This window comes from Myotis daubentonii, chromosome 1, assembly GCF_963259705.1.
Source record: "Myotis daubentonii chromosome 1, mMyoDau2.1, whole genome shotgun sequence".
Taxonomy (NCBI): Eukaryota; Metazoa; Chordata; class Mammalia; order Chiroptera; family Vespertilionidae; genus Myotis; species Myotis daubentonii.
Window position 1 is genome coordinate 96,394,428 of NC_081840.1, and position 18,096 is coordinate 96,412,523.

The 18,096-nt window shown below is 39.1% G+C and overlaps 1 protein-coding gene across 9 annotated transcripts in view; it reads left to right on the top strand.

Moving 5' to 3' along the window:
- Positions 1-18,096, top strand: part of MPP7 (MAGUK p55 scaffold protein 7) — a 356,856-nt gene that overhangs the window by 212,939 nt on the left and 125,821 nt on the right. For 7 of the 9 annotated variants that reach the window (XM_059711505.1, XM_059711486.1, XM_059711523.1 and 4 more), the window contains 2 exons: positions 11,043-11,120; positions 13,456-13,608. In XM_059711505.1, coding sequence (XP_059567488.1) covers positions 11,043-11,120; positions 13,456-13,608 — 231 coding nt within the window. The remainder of the gene's footprint in view (positions 1-11,042; positions 11,121-13,455; positions 13,609-18,096) is intronic. The other 2 variants (XM_059711532.1, XM_059711541.1) reach the window with 1 other exon arrangement.

Below are 18,096 nucleotides of genomic sequence, written 5' to 3' on the forward strand. Positions count from 1 at the left end.
GATCAGCTGCCTCCTGCGCACTCCCCACTGGGGATGTGCCCGCAACCAAGGTACATGCCCTTGACCAGAATCGAACCTGGGACCCTTGAGTCCACAGGCTGATGCTCTATCCACTGAGCCAAACTGGTTAGGTAGTTAATTCCCTTTTAATGTGCACGAATTTCATGCACCGGGCTACTAGTATGATAATAATATTGGCTCAGGGAGACAAATCAAGGAACAGAGAGCCTAGATAGAGACACTTTTATATGAGAGTCTGACCAATGACTCCCATATAAAAGATAACACTTGTGTCAAGTAGTATTATGGCACATCAATTGGAAAAGATAAAATGGTGCTATCTTTTCGGAAGAAGGTAAAGAGGCACCACGGTTAGTTCTCCAACTTAATTTATTCTGGGAGGCTGTTCGAGAAGCAATTTGAAAACCAAATTATTTTTTCTCATTAGAAATAATGTAAATTGAATTAATCCACTTTAGGCCCCCAAATGATTCCCTGTTTTAACCTTATTATATACAGTGCATGTCTAATGTACTGTTAATCTGTCAATAAACATTTCCTAAATTTATCAAACCACCCCCTACTAGCCTTAAATGAATTTTTAATATACCACTGCCTCCTAAATGCTATCACTGGCTATTGCTTTTATTTATCCAATCAACAACAGTTTTTCTACCTATTCAATTGCCAGTAATTGTTAGTTTTGGGGCACTTTCACACCCTTAGCAACATTATCACTCTTGATGGTCTCATTATGTTTTAAAATTGTATTAATTATTGCCCAGCCAGAGTTACTCAGTGGTTGAACATCGACCTATGAACCATGAGATCTTGGTTCAATCCTGGTCAGGATATATGTCATGCCGGGTTTCGGGGGGCATGCAGGAGGCAGCTAATCAGTGATTCTCTTTCATCATTGATGTTTCTGTATCTCTCTCCCTCTCCCTTCCTCTTTGAAATCAAGAAAAAAATATATATTTTTAAAATTGTACTAATCATTGATTTCAGCCAGCAACAAAAGCATTCTCTCGTTTGTCCTTCTGAGGTATCAGCATAAAGAGGTTGTCTGGTCAAAAACAAGTTTTGGTTGACAACCAAGACATTTTTTGCTGTGAACAACTTGATTGAGAACCCAAATTGTTTGAATGGGAGACTTTCAAGAAACGAGGTTTGACTGTAAAGTGAGAGCTCTTCATGGATAGGAGTTAAGACTTCAGCAGCGGTTCTCAACCTGTGAGTTGCGGCCATCGGAAAACACATATAGCATATCATATATTTACATTACGATTCATAACAGTAGCAAAATTACAGTTACGAAATAGCAACGAAAATAATTTTATGGTTGGGGGTCACCACAACATGAGGAACTGTATTAAAGGGTCGCGGCATTAGGAAGGTTGAACCACTGGAAGCTATAAAACTTAGAAGTCAGGAAAATCTCTTTATTAATTTAGGATAAGAGATGTTTTCTTAAGAAATAACTTATACTTGCCCAGGAACAATGTATTATTTAAGGTACAAGGAACAATTGACAAATAGTAAAAAAAAAAGTCATAATTTAGGGACAATAGAAGTTTATTTCTACTCAGTTATCATTTAGGGGGATATGCCAGATTAATGAATCACACTTCTCCATATGGGATTTTGAGGACCCAGGTTCCTTCTCGCTGATAGCTTTGCTATCTCTTAAGGCTTGTCCTCGTCCACTCCAGCTGGTGGTGGAAGGGGAGAATATGGAGGAAGCATACTCATTTCTTAAAGGAAGTGGCACATAGAAGTTACACTTATATTTCATGTTTGCCAACTAATCACATGTGTGAACCTGGCTACCAAGAGAGAGGGAAGGTTGGACATTATAGAAAATGTAGCTCTTGCCTAGGCAGTTGCTTTTTAGCCACAGTTTCGTTATCGTGGAAGGGGAGAGCTGATATTGGGGAGCAACTGTCTCTGCCTCAGAAACTATTATGGAAAAGCAAGTCATAGACTGGAGAAGATAAAGTTAAAAACCATAGGAAATTCTGTTTTGTGTCCGTTTGATTGGCAAAATGTCTGCTAACCCCAAGTCTTAGGCTATGAGACACAGGAAACACTGAAACACTCTTAGGTGTTTACCACTGTGCAGGAAGGAGACCTGTGAAGGGATGTTCAATAATGAAAAGGTGGAAACAACCATAGTGCTCCTCAGTTAAAAGGAATATAAATTACTGTTCATTAATATGATAGAATGTTATTCAGCTGTTAAATGGATGAACTAGATCTGTATATATCAACCTAGATATCTCAATACAGTATTGAATGAAAAATACAGTTGTACAGGAAAATATGTATACATACTAGAGGCCCAGTGCATGAAATTTGTGCATGGATAGGGTCTCTAGGCCTGGCCTGCGATCAGGGCCAATCTGGGCCTTCCTTCCCCTTGGTCCCTGGCTGCTGGCTGGGGCCTTCCTTCGTTCCACGTCACCCCCTGGTGGTCACCACATGTCATAGCAAGTGGTTGAACTCTTGGTAGAACTCCTGAGGGGACAATTTGCATATTAGCCTTATATTATATAGCATATCAATGGAAAGCCAGAATTTAGCATAATAAAAGCAGGCACAAAACAAGGATGCCAGCTCTCTATATTTTTATTCCTTTTTTTCCCCGGAGTTCCTGGCCAAGACAATCAGCCAAAAGAGAGAGAGTAGTGATATAATATTGGAAAGAAGGGAAGAAGGACATAGAATTAGCATGGTGGCCTTTACTGCGTTTGTTGTTTTTCAGTTCTAAATCCCTTCTTTTCTTTATTATTCCTGTGTTCTGTCTCTCTTTTTTTTTTTTTTTGGGAAAGGAGTTGGGGCACACTTATGGCTGCTTTCAGAGCCCAAAACCTAGTCAGATTTTTTTTATTTAAAAACTATTTACTGAAGTCTTACCACAGGTAAAGACTCTTTATTGGCAGTGTGTGTGTGTGTGTGTGTGTGTGTGTGTGTGTGTGAACACATGCACACCACGACAGTGTGAGTCCTACACTAATCTTCCTATCTTGCTACATATACTAGTAGACACTACCTTCTTTTTTTTCAATTAAATCTTTATTGTTCAGATTATTACATTTGTTCCTCTTTTTTTTCCCCATAACTCCCCTCCTCCCAGTTCCCACCCCACCCTCCGCCCTCACTCCCCACCCACTGCCCTCATCCATAGGTGCACGATTTTTGTCCAGTCTCTTTCCGCATCTCCCACACCCCTTTCCCGCCCCCAAGAACAGTCAGTCCATTCCCTTTCTATGTCCCTGATTCTATTATAATCAACAGTTCATTCTGTTCATCAGATTATTTATTCACTTGATTCTTAGATTCACTTGTTGATAGATGCATATTTGTTGTTCATAATTTGTATCTTTACCTTTTTTTCTTCTTCCTCTTCTTAAAGGATACCTTTCTGAATTTCATATAATAGTGGTTTGGTGGTGATGAACTCCTTTAGCTTTTCCTTATCTGTGAAGCTCTTTATCTGACCTTCAATTCTGAATGATAGCTTTGCTGGATAAAGTAATCTCAGTTGTAGGTTCTTGGTATTCATCACTTTGAATATTTCTTGCCACTCCCTTCTGGCCTGCAAAGTTTCTGTTGAGAAATCAGCTGACAGTCGTATGGGTATTCCCTTGTAGGTAACTGAGTTTCTTTCTCTTGCTGCTTTTAAGATTCTCTCTGTCTTTTGCTCTTGGCATTTTAATTATGATGTGTCTTGATGTGGTCCTCTTTGGATTCCTTTTGTTTGGGGTTCTCTGCCCTTCCTGGACCTGTAAGTCTATTTCTTTCACCAGGTGGGGGAAGTTTTCTGTCATTATTTCTTCAAATAGGTTTTCAATATCTTGCTCTCTCTCATCTTCTGGCACCCCTATTATTCTGATATTGGTACGCTTGAAGCTGTCCCAGAGGCTCCTTACACTATCTTCGTATTTTTGGATTCTTTTTTCATTTTGCTCTACTGGTTGGGTGTTTTTTGCTTCTTCGCATTTCAAATCTTTAACTTGATTCTTGCGCTCCTCTGGTCTGCTGTTGGGAGTCTGTATAATATTCTTTATTTCAGTCAGTGTATGCTTAATTTCTAGTTGGTCCTTTATCACAACATCGAGGGTCTCATTAGATTTCTTGAGGATCTCACTATATTTATCGGCGGTCTCACCAGTCTTTTCGAGGGCCTTACTAAATTTATCAGCGGTCTCACCAGTCTTTTCGAGGGCCTTACTAAATTTATCGGCAGCTTCTAGACAGTTCTTAAGAGACCATAAAAGTGTGCTTTTGAGCTCTATATCCAGCATTTTGCCTTCCTCCATTTCTGTCTTTTTTCTTTGTCTCCGCATTTTTTATGCTTTCTTGGTGCACCCCGTAGTGGTCTTTGTGCGCAGTCTTGTTGTAGTTAAGCCTTGATTGTGTAGGTTACACTGGGGGGGATTTGACCTCCAGGCCAACTGGCTGTGAGAATCAGCTGTGTCTGCAGTGGGAGAACTTCTTCCCTCTAGGGAGGCGCTAACCTAGCCTTTGCCTGAGGCTAACCAGCAAATGCCTCTGTGCAGGGCTTGGGCAGGGCAGGTCTCAGGGGATGAACAGGGTGGGCCAAGCGAGCAGTTATGGCTGCTCTCAGTCCCAGCCCCAGAGGCTCTGCCTCTCAGTGTCCCAGCAACCGCTGCAAGTACCTCAGAGAGAAAGCTGCCCTCGAGTTCCGACCGATGCCAGACAGTCCTGCTTCTCCCATTTGAGTCTGGGTCCCCAGAGACTCGCCTGGAACTAGAGCCCAGAGCCTGAGACTCCCTCCCAATTGAAACAGACAACTGCGCCCTTAGCTGCCAGCCCACTCCGCATGCACCTCCGCACCTTAGTATTTTACTTCCGTACCACGCCTCCTCCGAGTCTTGGTATGCTTTTCTCTTTCCTTCTAGTTGTAGAATTTCCCCTCAGCCAGCTTTCCTGTGGTTCTGGGTGATGTCCGTTCCGTCTTTTAGTTGTATTTTTGAAGTGGTTGTGCGAGGCAGCATTCTCCGTTGTTTACCTATGCCGCCGTCTTGGTTTCTCTCCTCCTGTTTTTTCTTGAGCCTAAGTTTTGTTTCATTTTTTTGTGTTTTTTTTGGAGAAAGATTAAAGTGTTATCTTTAATGCAGGTCCCAAACATTAGAATACTTTTATTTTTTATTCCTAGACAGCATAATATGTGACTTCCAGCTCTTCTCGGCTGTCATTGTGTCCCAGGGATCTTTTAATACTCAGAATTCCCTCCTCTCCATGTTTTAAATAAAAGAAGTAGATGGGTATGTGTGTGTGTGCACACATGCCAGTTCTCGATTGGGTACTTTTTAAATTACACAGCAGAGCTTCAAACTGCTGGGCAGTTATTTTTAATACCTTTTCTACTCATAATAGAAGACAGAAAAGGGATTTCACAGCTTGGTTTATTTATTATCATTTCAGTAACCAGGAGTGCGTTTCTCAGCTTCAGTGCCTCTACAGGTCTTTGAGAGGTTGAAAACAAATGTTGCACTGGGACCAGTTAAGCCTTATTTATACTTCTGGTACTGAAGCCTCATTTAAAATAATTTTTACTGTATGTGTACTAAAGTTAGATTATTGGCACTAGATTTCCTTGTAAACATTAAACATTTATTTTTAAGATATGTGTAAATGAAGGTAATTATAGTTTTCCTGTAAGAATTGGTTACATATAGAACTGATTTTTACTGACTTTTTCTGCTTACAAATGTAGTTATAGAAAACAAATGCTTATGCACACATCTTTACACTATTTAATAGAGCATAAATGTTTATACATTTTGAAATGGTTCTTTTTCTTAATAGTGCATTTTAAATATTTTAGCATGTCATTCTTTTTAGAGATCTTACTTTTGAATAAATGTATTTTTTATATGAAATTAATTTCAGAGTCTCCCTTCTCTCCAGACTTTGTTACTCCTAACTACTTCCTGTTCACAACTCCTTCCACTTTTGTCCTCTTCTTGTTGTTCAGGGGAGAAAAATGAAGTACACTTTTTTTACATGGTTGAATCTTCAAAGGGACATGTTTAGTTAAAATAAATGAGATTTTTCTGATATGGCTATACATAATATTTAGTAATAGGTGCTGGTTTGCCTTATTGCTGATAAGCCATGTCTTTGGTTATATATTTATCTATTAGATTCCAAAATGTTACCACACAAAAAATTTGCCAAACTATATCAGAGTGAATTTTTTCTGGAGTTAAAAACGGAAAACAGAGAATATAATCTGAAGCTCTGCCATGTTATTCAGTATGATAGCCACTATCCACCTGTGGGTATTTAGATCTGTTAGAATTAAGTAAAAAGTTGAGTGCTTCAGGTACACAATCCACAGTTCCTTCCTGTGCGCAGTAACCACATGTGAATAGCCCAAAGCATATTGAACAAGCAGATACAGAACGTTTTCAACATCACAGAAAGTTCTCTTAGGCAATCTTGGGGTGATGTCTATACATGTTACCTGTTTATTGTATTAAAATTTTAAAATCATTTCATCTTTTTAATTTTCTTCTCTGGTATAATAAAAAAGCAGAATTTCTGTCAATATTTTTGGAAATAATGAATAGTTCAAAATTATTTAGAGTAATTTTTGCTTTCCTACCAGCTTAATTTTTAAAATTATGTACTGAAGTAAAATACATTAGAACATAGGGTTCCCAGTTAGTAAATTCTAGAACACTTAAACAATTCTTGATATAGAAAGTCCCGATGTGGGCAAGGTAAGGGGGGGCTTGTGGATGAGAATCTAGAGAAGGCAATGTAGAAAGAGAAACTGATAGTTGTGTGTTTTTAATCACCACCTGAGGGCATGTTTTTATTGATTTTTAGAGAGAAGAAGGGACAGAGAGAGAAAGAAACATCAAGTTTCTTTCTTGACAGAGAGAAACACTGATTGGTTGCCCTGACCAGGAGTCAAACCCACAACCTTTTGGTGTATAGGACAACACTCCAACCAGCTGGGCCGCCCTGCTAGGGCAATAGTTTACTGTTTTTAAAAGACACTCAGAAGCAGAAAATTAAGTGGAGAAATAATGTATTTATTAGGGGCAGGTAATTTTAGGTTATAATTATGGTATGAATGTAAATTAATCTAGAAAAATCAGGAACCACAGGAAAAAAATATTAATAGGGAAGGGGAGGAGAGGAACTGTCAGTAATCCTATTGTCATTGAGAATAGCCAGACTATTAGTCACTTATCTATCCAGCCTCTTTTCTTGCCCTTACAAACAGGTCATATTCATTCAGCAGTAAATGAGGTCATTGGAAAACGTAGATGAGATGTGAGTCTGAGAGGCAGGCAAGCAGAGTGCTAAAGAGCTCTGAAGCTGACCAGATGGCCTGAGGTTTAAATCCCAACTCCGCATTTACTGTTTGTGGGACCACAGCAACTTATTTCTCCCCTGTGTACCTGTTTATCTATAAAACTAGAGGCCCAGTTCCTGAATTCGTGCACGGGTGGGGTCTGGCCAGCCCTGTCCCAATCAGCTGATTGGGGCTGGGCCTGTTGGGAGGAGGAGATGGCGGGAGGTTAGCTGGTGGGCCTGCCTTGATCAGGGCCCAATCAGGGCTGGGCCAACTAGGGGGAGGGGCTGTGGGCAGTGGGCTGGCTGGCCTCACCCCCAAATGGGGTCAGGGGAGGGGCTATGGGAGACTGGCCAGCCAGCCCCACCCCTGATTGGTGTGGGGGAGCTGATCGTGGATGGAGCTGGCTGAGGGAGGGGTTGTGAGCCGATGAGAGTGGTGGGGGCTGATTGGGGTAGGGCTGGCCATTGGGGGGCATGGGTGGTTAGCCATATATATGGCCCTGCCCCCTATTGGGGTGGGGCGGGCAGATCAGGAGTGGGGCTGGCCAGGGGTAAGGGCCACGGGAGTGTTGGCTGGTTTCCCTGCCTTCGATTGGGGTGGGAGAGGCCTATCAGGGGCAGGCCAGCTGCGGGGGAGGGTCCACAGTAGGATGGCCAGCTGGCCATACCCCACATCGGGGTGGTTCTTTGGCTGCAGTAGACGTCATAGCGACTGGTCATTCTGGTGGTTACAGTGTTCTAGTCGCTGGCTTTTTATATATATACTAGAGGCCCGGTGTACAAAAATTTGTGCACTCAGGGCGGGGGGGGGGGTCCCCTCAGCCAGTCCTGTGCCCTCTCACAGTCTGGGACTCCTTGGGGGATGACCACCTGCTGGCTTAGGCCTGCTACCCAGGGGGATTGGGCCTAAGATGGCAGTCAGCCATCCCTCTGGCAGCCCGGCAGCCCTCAGGGGATGTCCATTTGCCAGCGGGGAGCAGACCTAGGCTGCAGTCAGACATCCTTAGCGCTGCTGAGGAGGCAGGAGAGGCTCCCACCACCACCGCTGTGCTGGCAGCCATCAGCCTGGCTTCTGGCTGAGCAGAGCTCCCCCTGTGGGAGCGCACTGACCACCAGAGGGCAGCTCCTGCATTGAGCGTTTGCCCCCTGGTGGTCAGTGTGTGTTATAGTTACCAGTCATTCCCAGTCTTTCTGCTGTTAGGATCAGTTTGCATATTACCCTTTTACTATATATGATAGAGTCCTGGTGCATGGTGGGGGCTGGCTGGTTTGCCTTGAAGGGTGTCCCGGATCAGGGTGGGGGTCCCGCTTGGGTACCTGGCCAACCTGGGTGAGGGGCTGATGGCTGTTTGCAGCTGGTCACACTCCCTTCAGGGTGAGGGTCCCCACTGGGGTTCCTGGCCAGCCTGGATGAGGGGCTGATGGCTGTTTACAGGCTAGCCACACCCCCTTTAGGGTGGCGGTCCCCACTGGGGTGCCTGGCCAGTCTGGGTGAGGGGCTGAGGGCTGTTTTCAGGCTGGCTGGGACTGAAGCTCCTAGCCCCTCCTTTTTTTCTTTTCTTTTTTTTTCTGGGATTTATTTACCTTCTATAATTGAAACATTGTTGCTGTCACTGGCACTCCCAGCTCTGAGGCTGCGGCTGGCTGAAAGTACGTATCTGGGGTTTGTTTAGCTTCTATAATTGAAACATTGTTGCTTCCGGAGCTCAGAGCTGGGACAGGGCAGGTGGGGAACCTTGGCTTCCTCCATCACTGGAGCAAGCAAACCTCCTGCTTGCTTCAGCTGCGTGGCTGCCGGCCACCATCTTTGTTGGCAGTTAATTTGCATATCTCGCTGATTAGCCAATGGGAAGCATAGCAGAGGTATGGTTAATTACCCTTTTTGTCTTTTATTAGATAGGATAGATGAGATGATGGAGCTATCTACCATTCATGTTCTTGAGGGTTAAGGTATTCAGATATTGAACTCATTAAAGACTGCATTACTAATAGTACTGATAACTATTAGGTAGGTAATATAGGCACATGGTAGCTAAGACGTATGAGCATCTAGATTATTGCAGGAAAACAGACATTTAAACAAGTTGTTGCAGTAAGTTGGAGGAGTTTATGAGAGGGTAAGTTCAGTGATAGTAAATGTTGAGTTAACACAATTCTTTTTTTTTTTTTAATATATTTTATTGATTTTTTACAGAGAGGAAGGGAGAGAGACAGAGAGTCAGAAACATCGATGAGAGAGAAACATCGATCAGCTGCCTCCTGCACATCCCCCACTGGGGAAGTGCCCGCAACCCAGGTACATGCCCTTGACCGGAATCGAACCTGGGACCCTTCAGTCCGCAGGCCGACGCTCTATCCACTGAGCCAAACCGGTTTCGGCAACACAATTCTTGGTAATAGGGAAAATTGATTTAACTTTTAAAATGGTTGGTTTTAAATTATACTGTTACCGTTTTTCAAATCAAATCTTACTTTTTATAAATCTGTGTTCTTGAAATTTTGTTTATTACTCAAATGTGACAAATGTTTAACAGTTTCAAGATATTAAGTAAAAATGTTGTCCTGATCATTCTGGTAATATCATAAATGTCAGGCTTCTCTCCCTGATGCTTTGCATTACGTACTGGGCTGCCAAAATGGTAACAGAACCCTCTCTTAGCAATAGAATCAGGGTTTTCAAAGTAAAATCTATCTTCCAGACGTTTTACAAAAAAGTTTGGTTAAGCTTTGAGTATAATTAAAGAGTGTATCACTTGATACTTATTAGAAACAGGAAATTGAGAGGTTCAATTACATTTCATATTGTATAGTGGGGGGCAGTTTGGTCAACTATAAATAAGAGGCTAAACTAAGTTTTCAAGTATAAAATTTTAAGTGCACCTCTGTAAGGGCTGAAATAGATTAAACAAGTGCCAACTGTTTTATGTTTGTCAAAACAATAATACTAAAATTTTAAAGGAATTCATCTTATAATGCCTTATAATATTTTTCCCTTTGTGTTTCTTGAGTAATGATGATGGAAAGTTAGATTCCAAATTATTTTTTATTTATTAATATAATTTTACTGTTTTCCATTATGGAAAATTATTTAAGCTAACTAGCTATAAGAAATGTCTCTAATTGTGAGAAATCCCATTGTTTCTTACAAATTTGAATTTTGAGGGTGAAGTTGGCAATTTGGAAAATAATAAGTAAAAGGAACAGTGTGTTCCTGGAGTACCACACAGGTCCATCAGCGCCCGATTCTGTACTCTGGATGCTTAGTGCATACCAGCTGTCAGGATGTAGCTGCCAGATTACCGCTTTCCTTTAATCATAATTTATGTTTTTAACAGGAATATAAACTACAACCAATGCTTGAAGTATTGAAGCAATATGTTTAAGAAATTAAAGGTTTTAGTTAGCTAATGTTTGTTGAGGGCAAAAAAACCCCAAAAAAACAAAACAAAAAACCCCCACAAAGGTGTAGTTTCTATGTGGGTTCTATTTGTTGACGATTTTATTTTCTGTTTGACTTCATGTTAGAAACACTGGACCATAGTAGTAGATGAATTATGTACAAATATTTGTCATCTATAGAACCATTAATTTTTTTTGTTTAGAATGTTCAATGATCAGTTTCTATTTGCAATGATAAAAATAGTTAAATATCTCAGATGTTTGCTAGCAGTTGAACTTATATTCGTTTGCTTTTCTTGCAGATTTATGAAAAACTACACTATTATGAGAGGCAGAATCCTGTGCCCATCCTCCACAGCGCAGCAGCCTTGGCGGATGATGTAAGTGTGTCCTTCTGAGATCACTGGGACAGGTCTGCCACCAGCCTGGCTGCAGCAGAACTTATCCTAGTGCAGACAGATGCACGCGATACTATGAGTGAAAACCAGAGAAGTTGCAAATGTTTCCAAAAGTCCTGTCATCACAGAGCTTATGCTGATATTAGCTTATTTTCAATCTCCTGTTTTAAAACTTTTGCATGTAGATACCTCTTGTTTTGCCTTGGTAACTACGTAATACAAATTTTAGGCTGTAATTCTCTTGGGGAGAGAGAAGCTGTCAGCTCTTAGTGTACGCAGAAAGTCACAGACAAGAGGAATGCTTTGGAGAAATAAAGACAAATGAGATAGCTCTTTTGCTGACAGTACTAAAAAATGACAGATACTAGTATAGGAATGAGGCATAAGAAATACATAAAAAGACAGGATTGTTTTTAAAATGGATTATAAAGCATAGTAATGATTTATGGGTATTAGACCTTTCCAAATTACCTTCATAACCAAAAGATAAATTTTAGAAGCAGCTGGCATTGATGGAGTAGTTAATTTCCTGTAGCTATAATTTTATTTTCAATCTGGGTTAAGGAACTAACTTGCTGTTTCTTACTGTTAACTTTCGGACTTGGATGAATTGAGAGCACACCTGGGTAAACTGTAAGGGACACTAAGCTAGATGAGAAATATGTTTAGTGTGAAGGCTGGTTTTGGTGATCTCCTGCAGCTAATTTTTTGCTTTTTAAGTTTTTCTTTGTTATGTTAAAACCAATTATAATTCAGTTTATTAAATATCAGGGCCATAACTATAATTTAAAAAATGACCATCTTCAGATGTTGATTTTCTTTTATGTATTTTATATTTCTAATTTAGAAAATAAAGCATGTAATCTCTAAGTGGTGGGCTATTTGTTTAGTTCCCATTTTTCTTTCCATTTTGAATCTACAGAAATTACAAATTAGAAGGATATTTCAGTATACATGTTTTATAAGGAAGTTTGCCTCTGCATTATAGAACCAAAACATTTAAAGGGAAGATGAATAAAAGTGTAGATAGAGTTTTACAGAAAGCTGCAGTTGCCACTTGAGAAAGTAAAATTTAAAAAAATTTACTGCTGAAGGTTTGAAGAAATATTTGTTTGTAAATTAATGTAATTGAGGCCCAATTATATTATGATAACTTGCTTTTTAAAAAATTAGAGACTAATATATAAATATGGAATAATAGTAATTCATCAGAGCAATGTATTAAAATGTTAAAAAATATTGTTATATATTAAGTGACCAAAGAGTGCAAAGAGCCCTTTGCAACTTTTAGTAAGCTAATTCTGTAAAAGTGTTACCTCGAAAAGTAAAAACCACTTTTTGAAATGTTATAAATGAATATACCAATTTTATTGGATTTTATTTTTTGTGTGTAATTTATATTTCATCCTTCTTTTAGAGAAAAGTTCTTTTCCAGAGATAAAAACAGGGCAAATTTTATGCAATGTTTAAGAAAGGTTTTTAAATTAAAAAATATATATATAGTTTTAATTTTGTACTGCATATTTCATAATTTTAATCTTTTTTTCTATTTGAATCTTGCTTTTCTTCTTATGAAAATTATATGATCCTTCCTATAGCCTAATATTGAATAGAAATGTTGTTAGGAAGATCTTAGTTAAGAATATGAGGCAGGTTCAAAGCTCTAGTCCTTGCTTTAACTAGAACCAGCAAATGGGAATTGTTGATCATTGTAATAGAGTATAGTAGTTGTCAACCTATTATAAGTCATTTTATGATTAACCTGGTTTATATTTAACAGACTCCATAGTCTGTGTAGGTAAACATAATAAAAGTTTTGGACCTTTGCCTTATTAGAGACATTCTAGTTCTTTTTACCCAGCTCTAAACAGCAAGCTACTATGGTTTTTTGGAAACCCTGTGGGTTTCACCACCTCATTCAGAGCTCCCCCCACCCCCTTCTTTCTATTTTCTTTCTTTCTTCTTTTTTTTTTTAATAGTGTCAAAGTTTAATCCAGTACTTTTTACAAGTAGTCCTTTGTCTGCATGCAAAAGGCCATTTTGGTAGATGAAGTGCTGTGGTTTGCCCTCATTGCAATAAATCAAAAGGTGATCTGGCTGATGTGATTCCTTGGGCTGTACTTAGCCAAAGGCCTGGGCTGGGATCTGGGCTAGTAAGGGTCTAAAAAGAAAAGCAATGATTGATATACTGTTTTATTTCATGCTGTCTTTTCCTTAATCACTGGACAGTCCACAAGATAGATCCATAGTGGGCGCACATGGAACTACATGATGCTCTTATTAAATGTTCTTTATGTCAATGTGATCTGTCTTGCAGCTGGCTGAAGAGCTGCAGAACAAGCCATTAAATACTGAGATCAGAGAGCTGTTGAAACTACTGTCAAAACCCAATGTGAAGGTGAGGACATGCAATGAATATCTTCCAAAAGGCCCACTTCAGATGAATTTTGCTTTGAGCTTCAATTTTCAAGTAAATTTATTTTCAATAAGTGCAAAGTATTTTAATAGCCTAAATCTCATTAAGGAAAAAGAGGTGAGCTTTTAATGATAATGTTGTGACAAATTATAAAATACTTTAATTGGGAAACTCTGAAGGTGGCTTCAAGGTTATTTTCCTTTTGAATGAAGTTATGTGTACAGAATACAGAACCTATTAGTGATTTGGTTTAAGTTCATTTTACTAGTTAATGATATTGCAATATATTTTACAATTATATCTTTTCCTGTAGGATCAGTTTAACATTCCTCTTCTTCCTCCTCCTCCCCCTCCCTTTGTCCTCCTATATTACCAATGCATGTTTTAATATATCCTACTATTGTACAAAGTAGAGCAGCTTTCAGTGTAAATACGACTATATTATTGATAATATTTTAATTCTTCTTGCCATTTTTCTCCCATGCTTATCACTTATTTTTTCCTCTAACTGTGATTAGTTAACATAAGGCAGTGATGGCGAACCTATGACACACGTGTCAGAGGTGACACGCGAACTCATTTTTTTGGTTGATTTTTCTTTGTTAAATGGCATTTAAATATATAAAATAAATATCAAAAATAGAAGTCTTTGTTTTACTATGGTTGCAAATATCAAAAAATTTCTATATGTGACACGGCACCAGAGTTAAGTTAGGGTTTTTCAAAATGCTGACACGCCAAGCTCAAAAGGTTCGCCATCACTGACATAAGGCATTTTGAAAATTTCCTGTTAATTCTAAGGTCCTAAATACATTAAATCCCAAAAGCTATATACTCACTGGATTTGACTTTACTGCAATTGTATATAAAATATTGTTCATGAGTCAAAATTACATATGGATTGCATAATATATGTAATATAAATGATTAGTTATCTTATGATGATTTCTGATAAGCATATATAGACTGTTGGATGAAAATGTCTTCCTTGATACAAAAACTAGTTTCTACCTTCCTTGAAAAATCTCCATTGGAATTGTGCTATATGTGTCTTAATTTGATATTCAAAAAAAGAAAGGGCCCTAACCGGTTTGACTCAGTGGATGGGGCGTCGGCCTGCGAACTGAAAGGTCCCAGGTTCAATTTCGGTCAAGGGCTTGTACCTTGGTTGTGGGCACATCCCCAGTGGCAGGAGGAGGGGCGGGGGGGGGGGGGGGCGGTGTGCAGGAGGCAGCTGATGGATGTTTCTCATCAATGTTTCTGACTCTCTGTCCCTCTCCCTTCCTCTCTGTAAAAAGATCAATAAAATATATTTTAAAAATTAAAAAAAAAGAAAGGTAGAGGAGTGTCAAGATGGTGGTGTAGCTAAACACTATACTCATCTCCTCCCTCAAAATAACAACTAAAATACAAAACAACCATCATTCAGAACCAACTGAAATCTGGTTGAATGAAAGTCCTACAACTAGAGAATTAAAGAAGACACATTGAGATTGGCAGGAGGGGCAGGGGCATGGAATGGGCTAGTCTGACACCCATGTGTAGCGTTTTTTAATTGGACAGGATATCTCGGCTACAGAGGCCTCCTGTGAGGAGCAAGTGGTCCTAGCCCCACTCCAGACTCCTCAGCCTAGGGTTTCATTGCTGGAAAGAGAAGTCCCAGTAACTGGGCTATAAAAACCAACAGGGACTGTGGCTGGGTGACATGGAGGCTAATGGAAACCCAGGCAGTTCCTTTTAAAATGTCCACACACAGACTTACTAGGAGGTACTCACACTGAGTCCAGTACTGGGGCAGCAGCTTGAAGGACCCAGCAACATATGGGGAGGAACTAAATTGTCTGGCATCCGAGCAAGAGCTGGGGAGCAGCTTTCTCACAGACAAAAGTACTGGTAGAGGTCATTGTTCTTTTTCTGTGACCTCCCTGCCACAGAGCCAGCAGGCAGGTGCTGCCATATCTGACTCTCAGTCAACCTGGCTCATACTGTTTGCCCCACCCTGGTGATTCCCTGAGACCCCCACCCTACCAACTATTCCAGTACCAGGCTGTTTTCATTATATTGGCTTTGTAGTATAACTTGATATCCGGTATTCTGATCTCTCCAACTTTGTTCTTTCTCAAGATTGTTGTGGCTATTCAGGGTCTTTTTAGGTTCCATATAAATTTTTGAAGTATTTGTTCTAGATCTGTGAAATATGCCATTGGTATTTTAACAGGGATTGCATTCAATCTATAGATTGCTTTGGGTAGTTTAAACATTTTAATGATGTTAATTCTTCCAATCTATGAATATGGTATATGCTTCCACTTGTTTGTATCTTCCTCTATTTCTTTTTTCAAAGTCCTACAGTTTCTGAGTACAGATATTTTACCTCCTTGGTTAAGTTTATTCCTAGGTGTCTTAATTATTTTGTTGAAATGGTAAATGGGATTGTTTTTAGTTTCTCTCTCTAAGGGTTAATTATTGTTGTATAAAAATGCCATCAATTTCTGGATGTTAATTTTGTGTCCTGCTACTTTGCCGAATTCATTTATTAAATCTAGTAGCCTTTAGTTGAGTCTTTAGGGTTTTCTATGTACAATATCATGTCGTGAGCAAATAATGACAGTTTTACTTCCTCCTTTCCAATTTGGATGCCTTTTTTTTTTTTTTTTGTCTTGTCCTAGTCTGATCACTGAGGCTAGGACTTCCAGTACTACGTTGAATAAGTGTGGTGAAAGCAGACATCCCTGTCTTATTCCTAATATTAAAGGAAATACTTTCAGTTTTTTCCCATTAAGTATGATGTTGGCTGTAGGTTTGTCATTTAAGGCCTTTATTATGTTGAGGTATGATCCCTCTATTCCCACTTTGCTGAGAGTTTTTATCATAAATGGGTGTTGGATTTTGTTGAATGCTTTTCCTGTGTCTATTAATATGATTGTGTGATTTTTTAAAAATATGTTTTTATTGGTTTTCAGAGAGAGGGGAGAGGAGTGGGAGAGAGAGATAGAAACATCCATGAGAGAGAAACAGTGATCCGCTGCCTCTTGCATGACCCCCACTGGAGATCAAGCCTGCAACTTGGGCATGTGCCCTGGCCAGGAATCGAAACAGCGACCTCTTGGGTGCATTGGCGGACACAACCACTGAGTCACATCAGCCGGGCAAGATTGTGTGATTTTTTTCCTTCATTTTGTTTATATGATGTATCATGTTGATTGATTGCAAATATGGAACCATCCTGCTTCCCCAGAATAAATCCTACTTGGTCATGGTGTATGATCTTTTTAATGTATTGCTGGATCCAGTTTGCTAATATTTTGTTTAGGATTTTAGCATTTATGTTCATCAGGGATATTTGCTTGTAATGTTCTTTCTTGTTGTGTCTTTATATGGTTTTGGAATTAAGATAATGCTGACCTCATAAAAAGAGTTTGCAGTTCTTTTCTCCTCTTGAATTTTTAGAATAATTTGAGGAGGATTGGTGTTAATTCTTTGAATGTTTGGTAAAATTTACCTGTGAAACCATCAGTCCAGGACATTTTTGTTTCTGGAAAGTTTTTTATTACTTCTTCAATTTCATTAGTTGTAATTGACCTATCAGGTTTTCTGATTCTGCCAGTTTGTTCACATTTAGATGTTCAAGGTATTTTCTTATAATCCCTTATATTTCTGTGATGTCAGTTGTTACTTCGCTTCTTTCTTTTTTTTTTTTTTAACTTCGATTCTTTCATTTCTGATTTTATTTATTTGGATCTTCTCTCTTTGTTTCTTGATAAGTTGGGAAAAGGTTCATCAATCTTGCTTATCTTTTCTAATAACCAGCTCTTGGTTTCATTAATGTTTTGTATTGTGTGTTTTTTTAAATTTCTGTGTCATTTATTTTTGTTCTGATGTTCGTTGTTCCCTTCCTTCTACTTTCTCTAGGCTTTTCTTGTTCTCTATAATTCTTTTAATTTAGAGTTAGACTGTTTATTTGAGACTTATCTTGTTACTTGGGGTAGGCCTGTAATGCTATGAATTTCCCTTGTGGAACTGCTTTTGCTGTGTCCTATGGATTTTGGGTTCTTCTATGTTCATTTTAATTATGTGTTTCCAGGACATTTTTATTTGTTCCTTGATGTCATTGGTAACCCATTCATTTTACAATAACATGCTAGTTAGCCTCCATGTGTTGGAATTTTTATTTTGTTTTAGTTGATTTATAGTATCATGCCACTAAGATCCGAGATGATGCTTGTATGACATGGTGTTATTATTTATGAAGTCAGGGGAAATTTGGTAGAGTTTTTAAAGGCAATAAATAAAATAAGATTTGTTGTGATATTTTAGCTTTCCCAAACATTCACTGCAAGAAATTACTCATTGCTTGAGCATACAGAAAGGATGAGATTTCATTAAAGCCTGCTAACGGGAAAAGTTAAGCTTCTTTCTGGAGGAATAAATCAGTTTTACTCACCTTATTATTAGACACTTAATTCTGTGGACCTGATAGATACATAGAACATAGAGTTGAATTCAGGGGGTCAAAGGCATTGAGAGCTTATGGGCCTCATG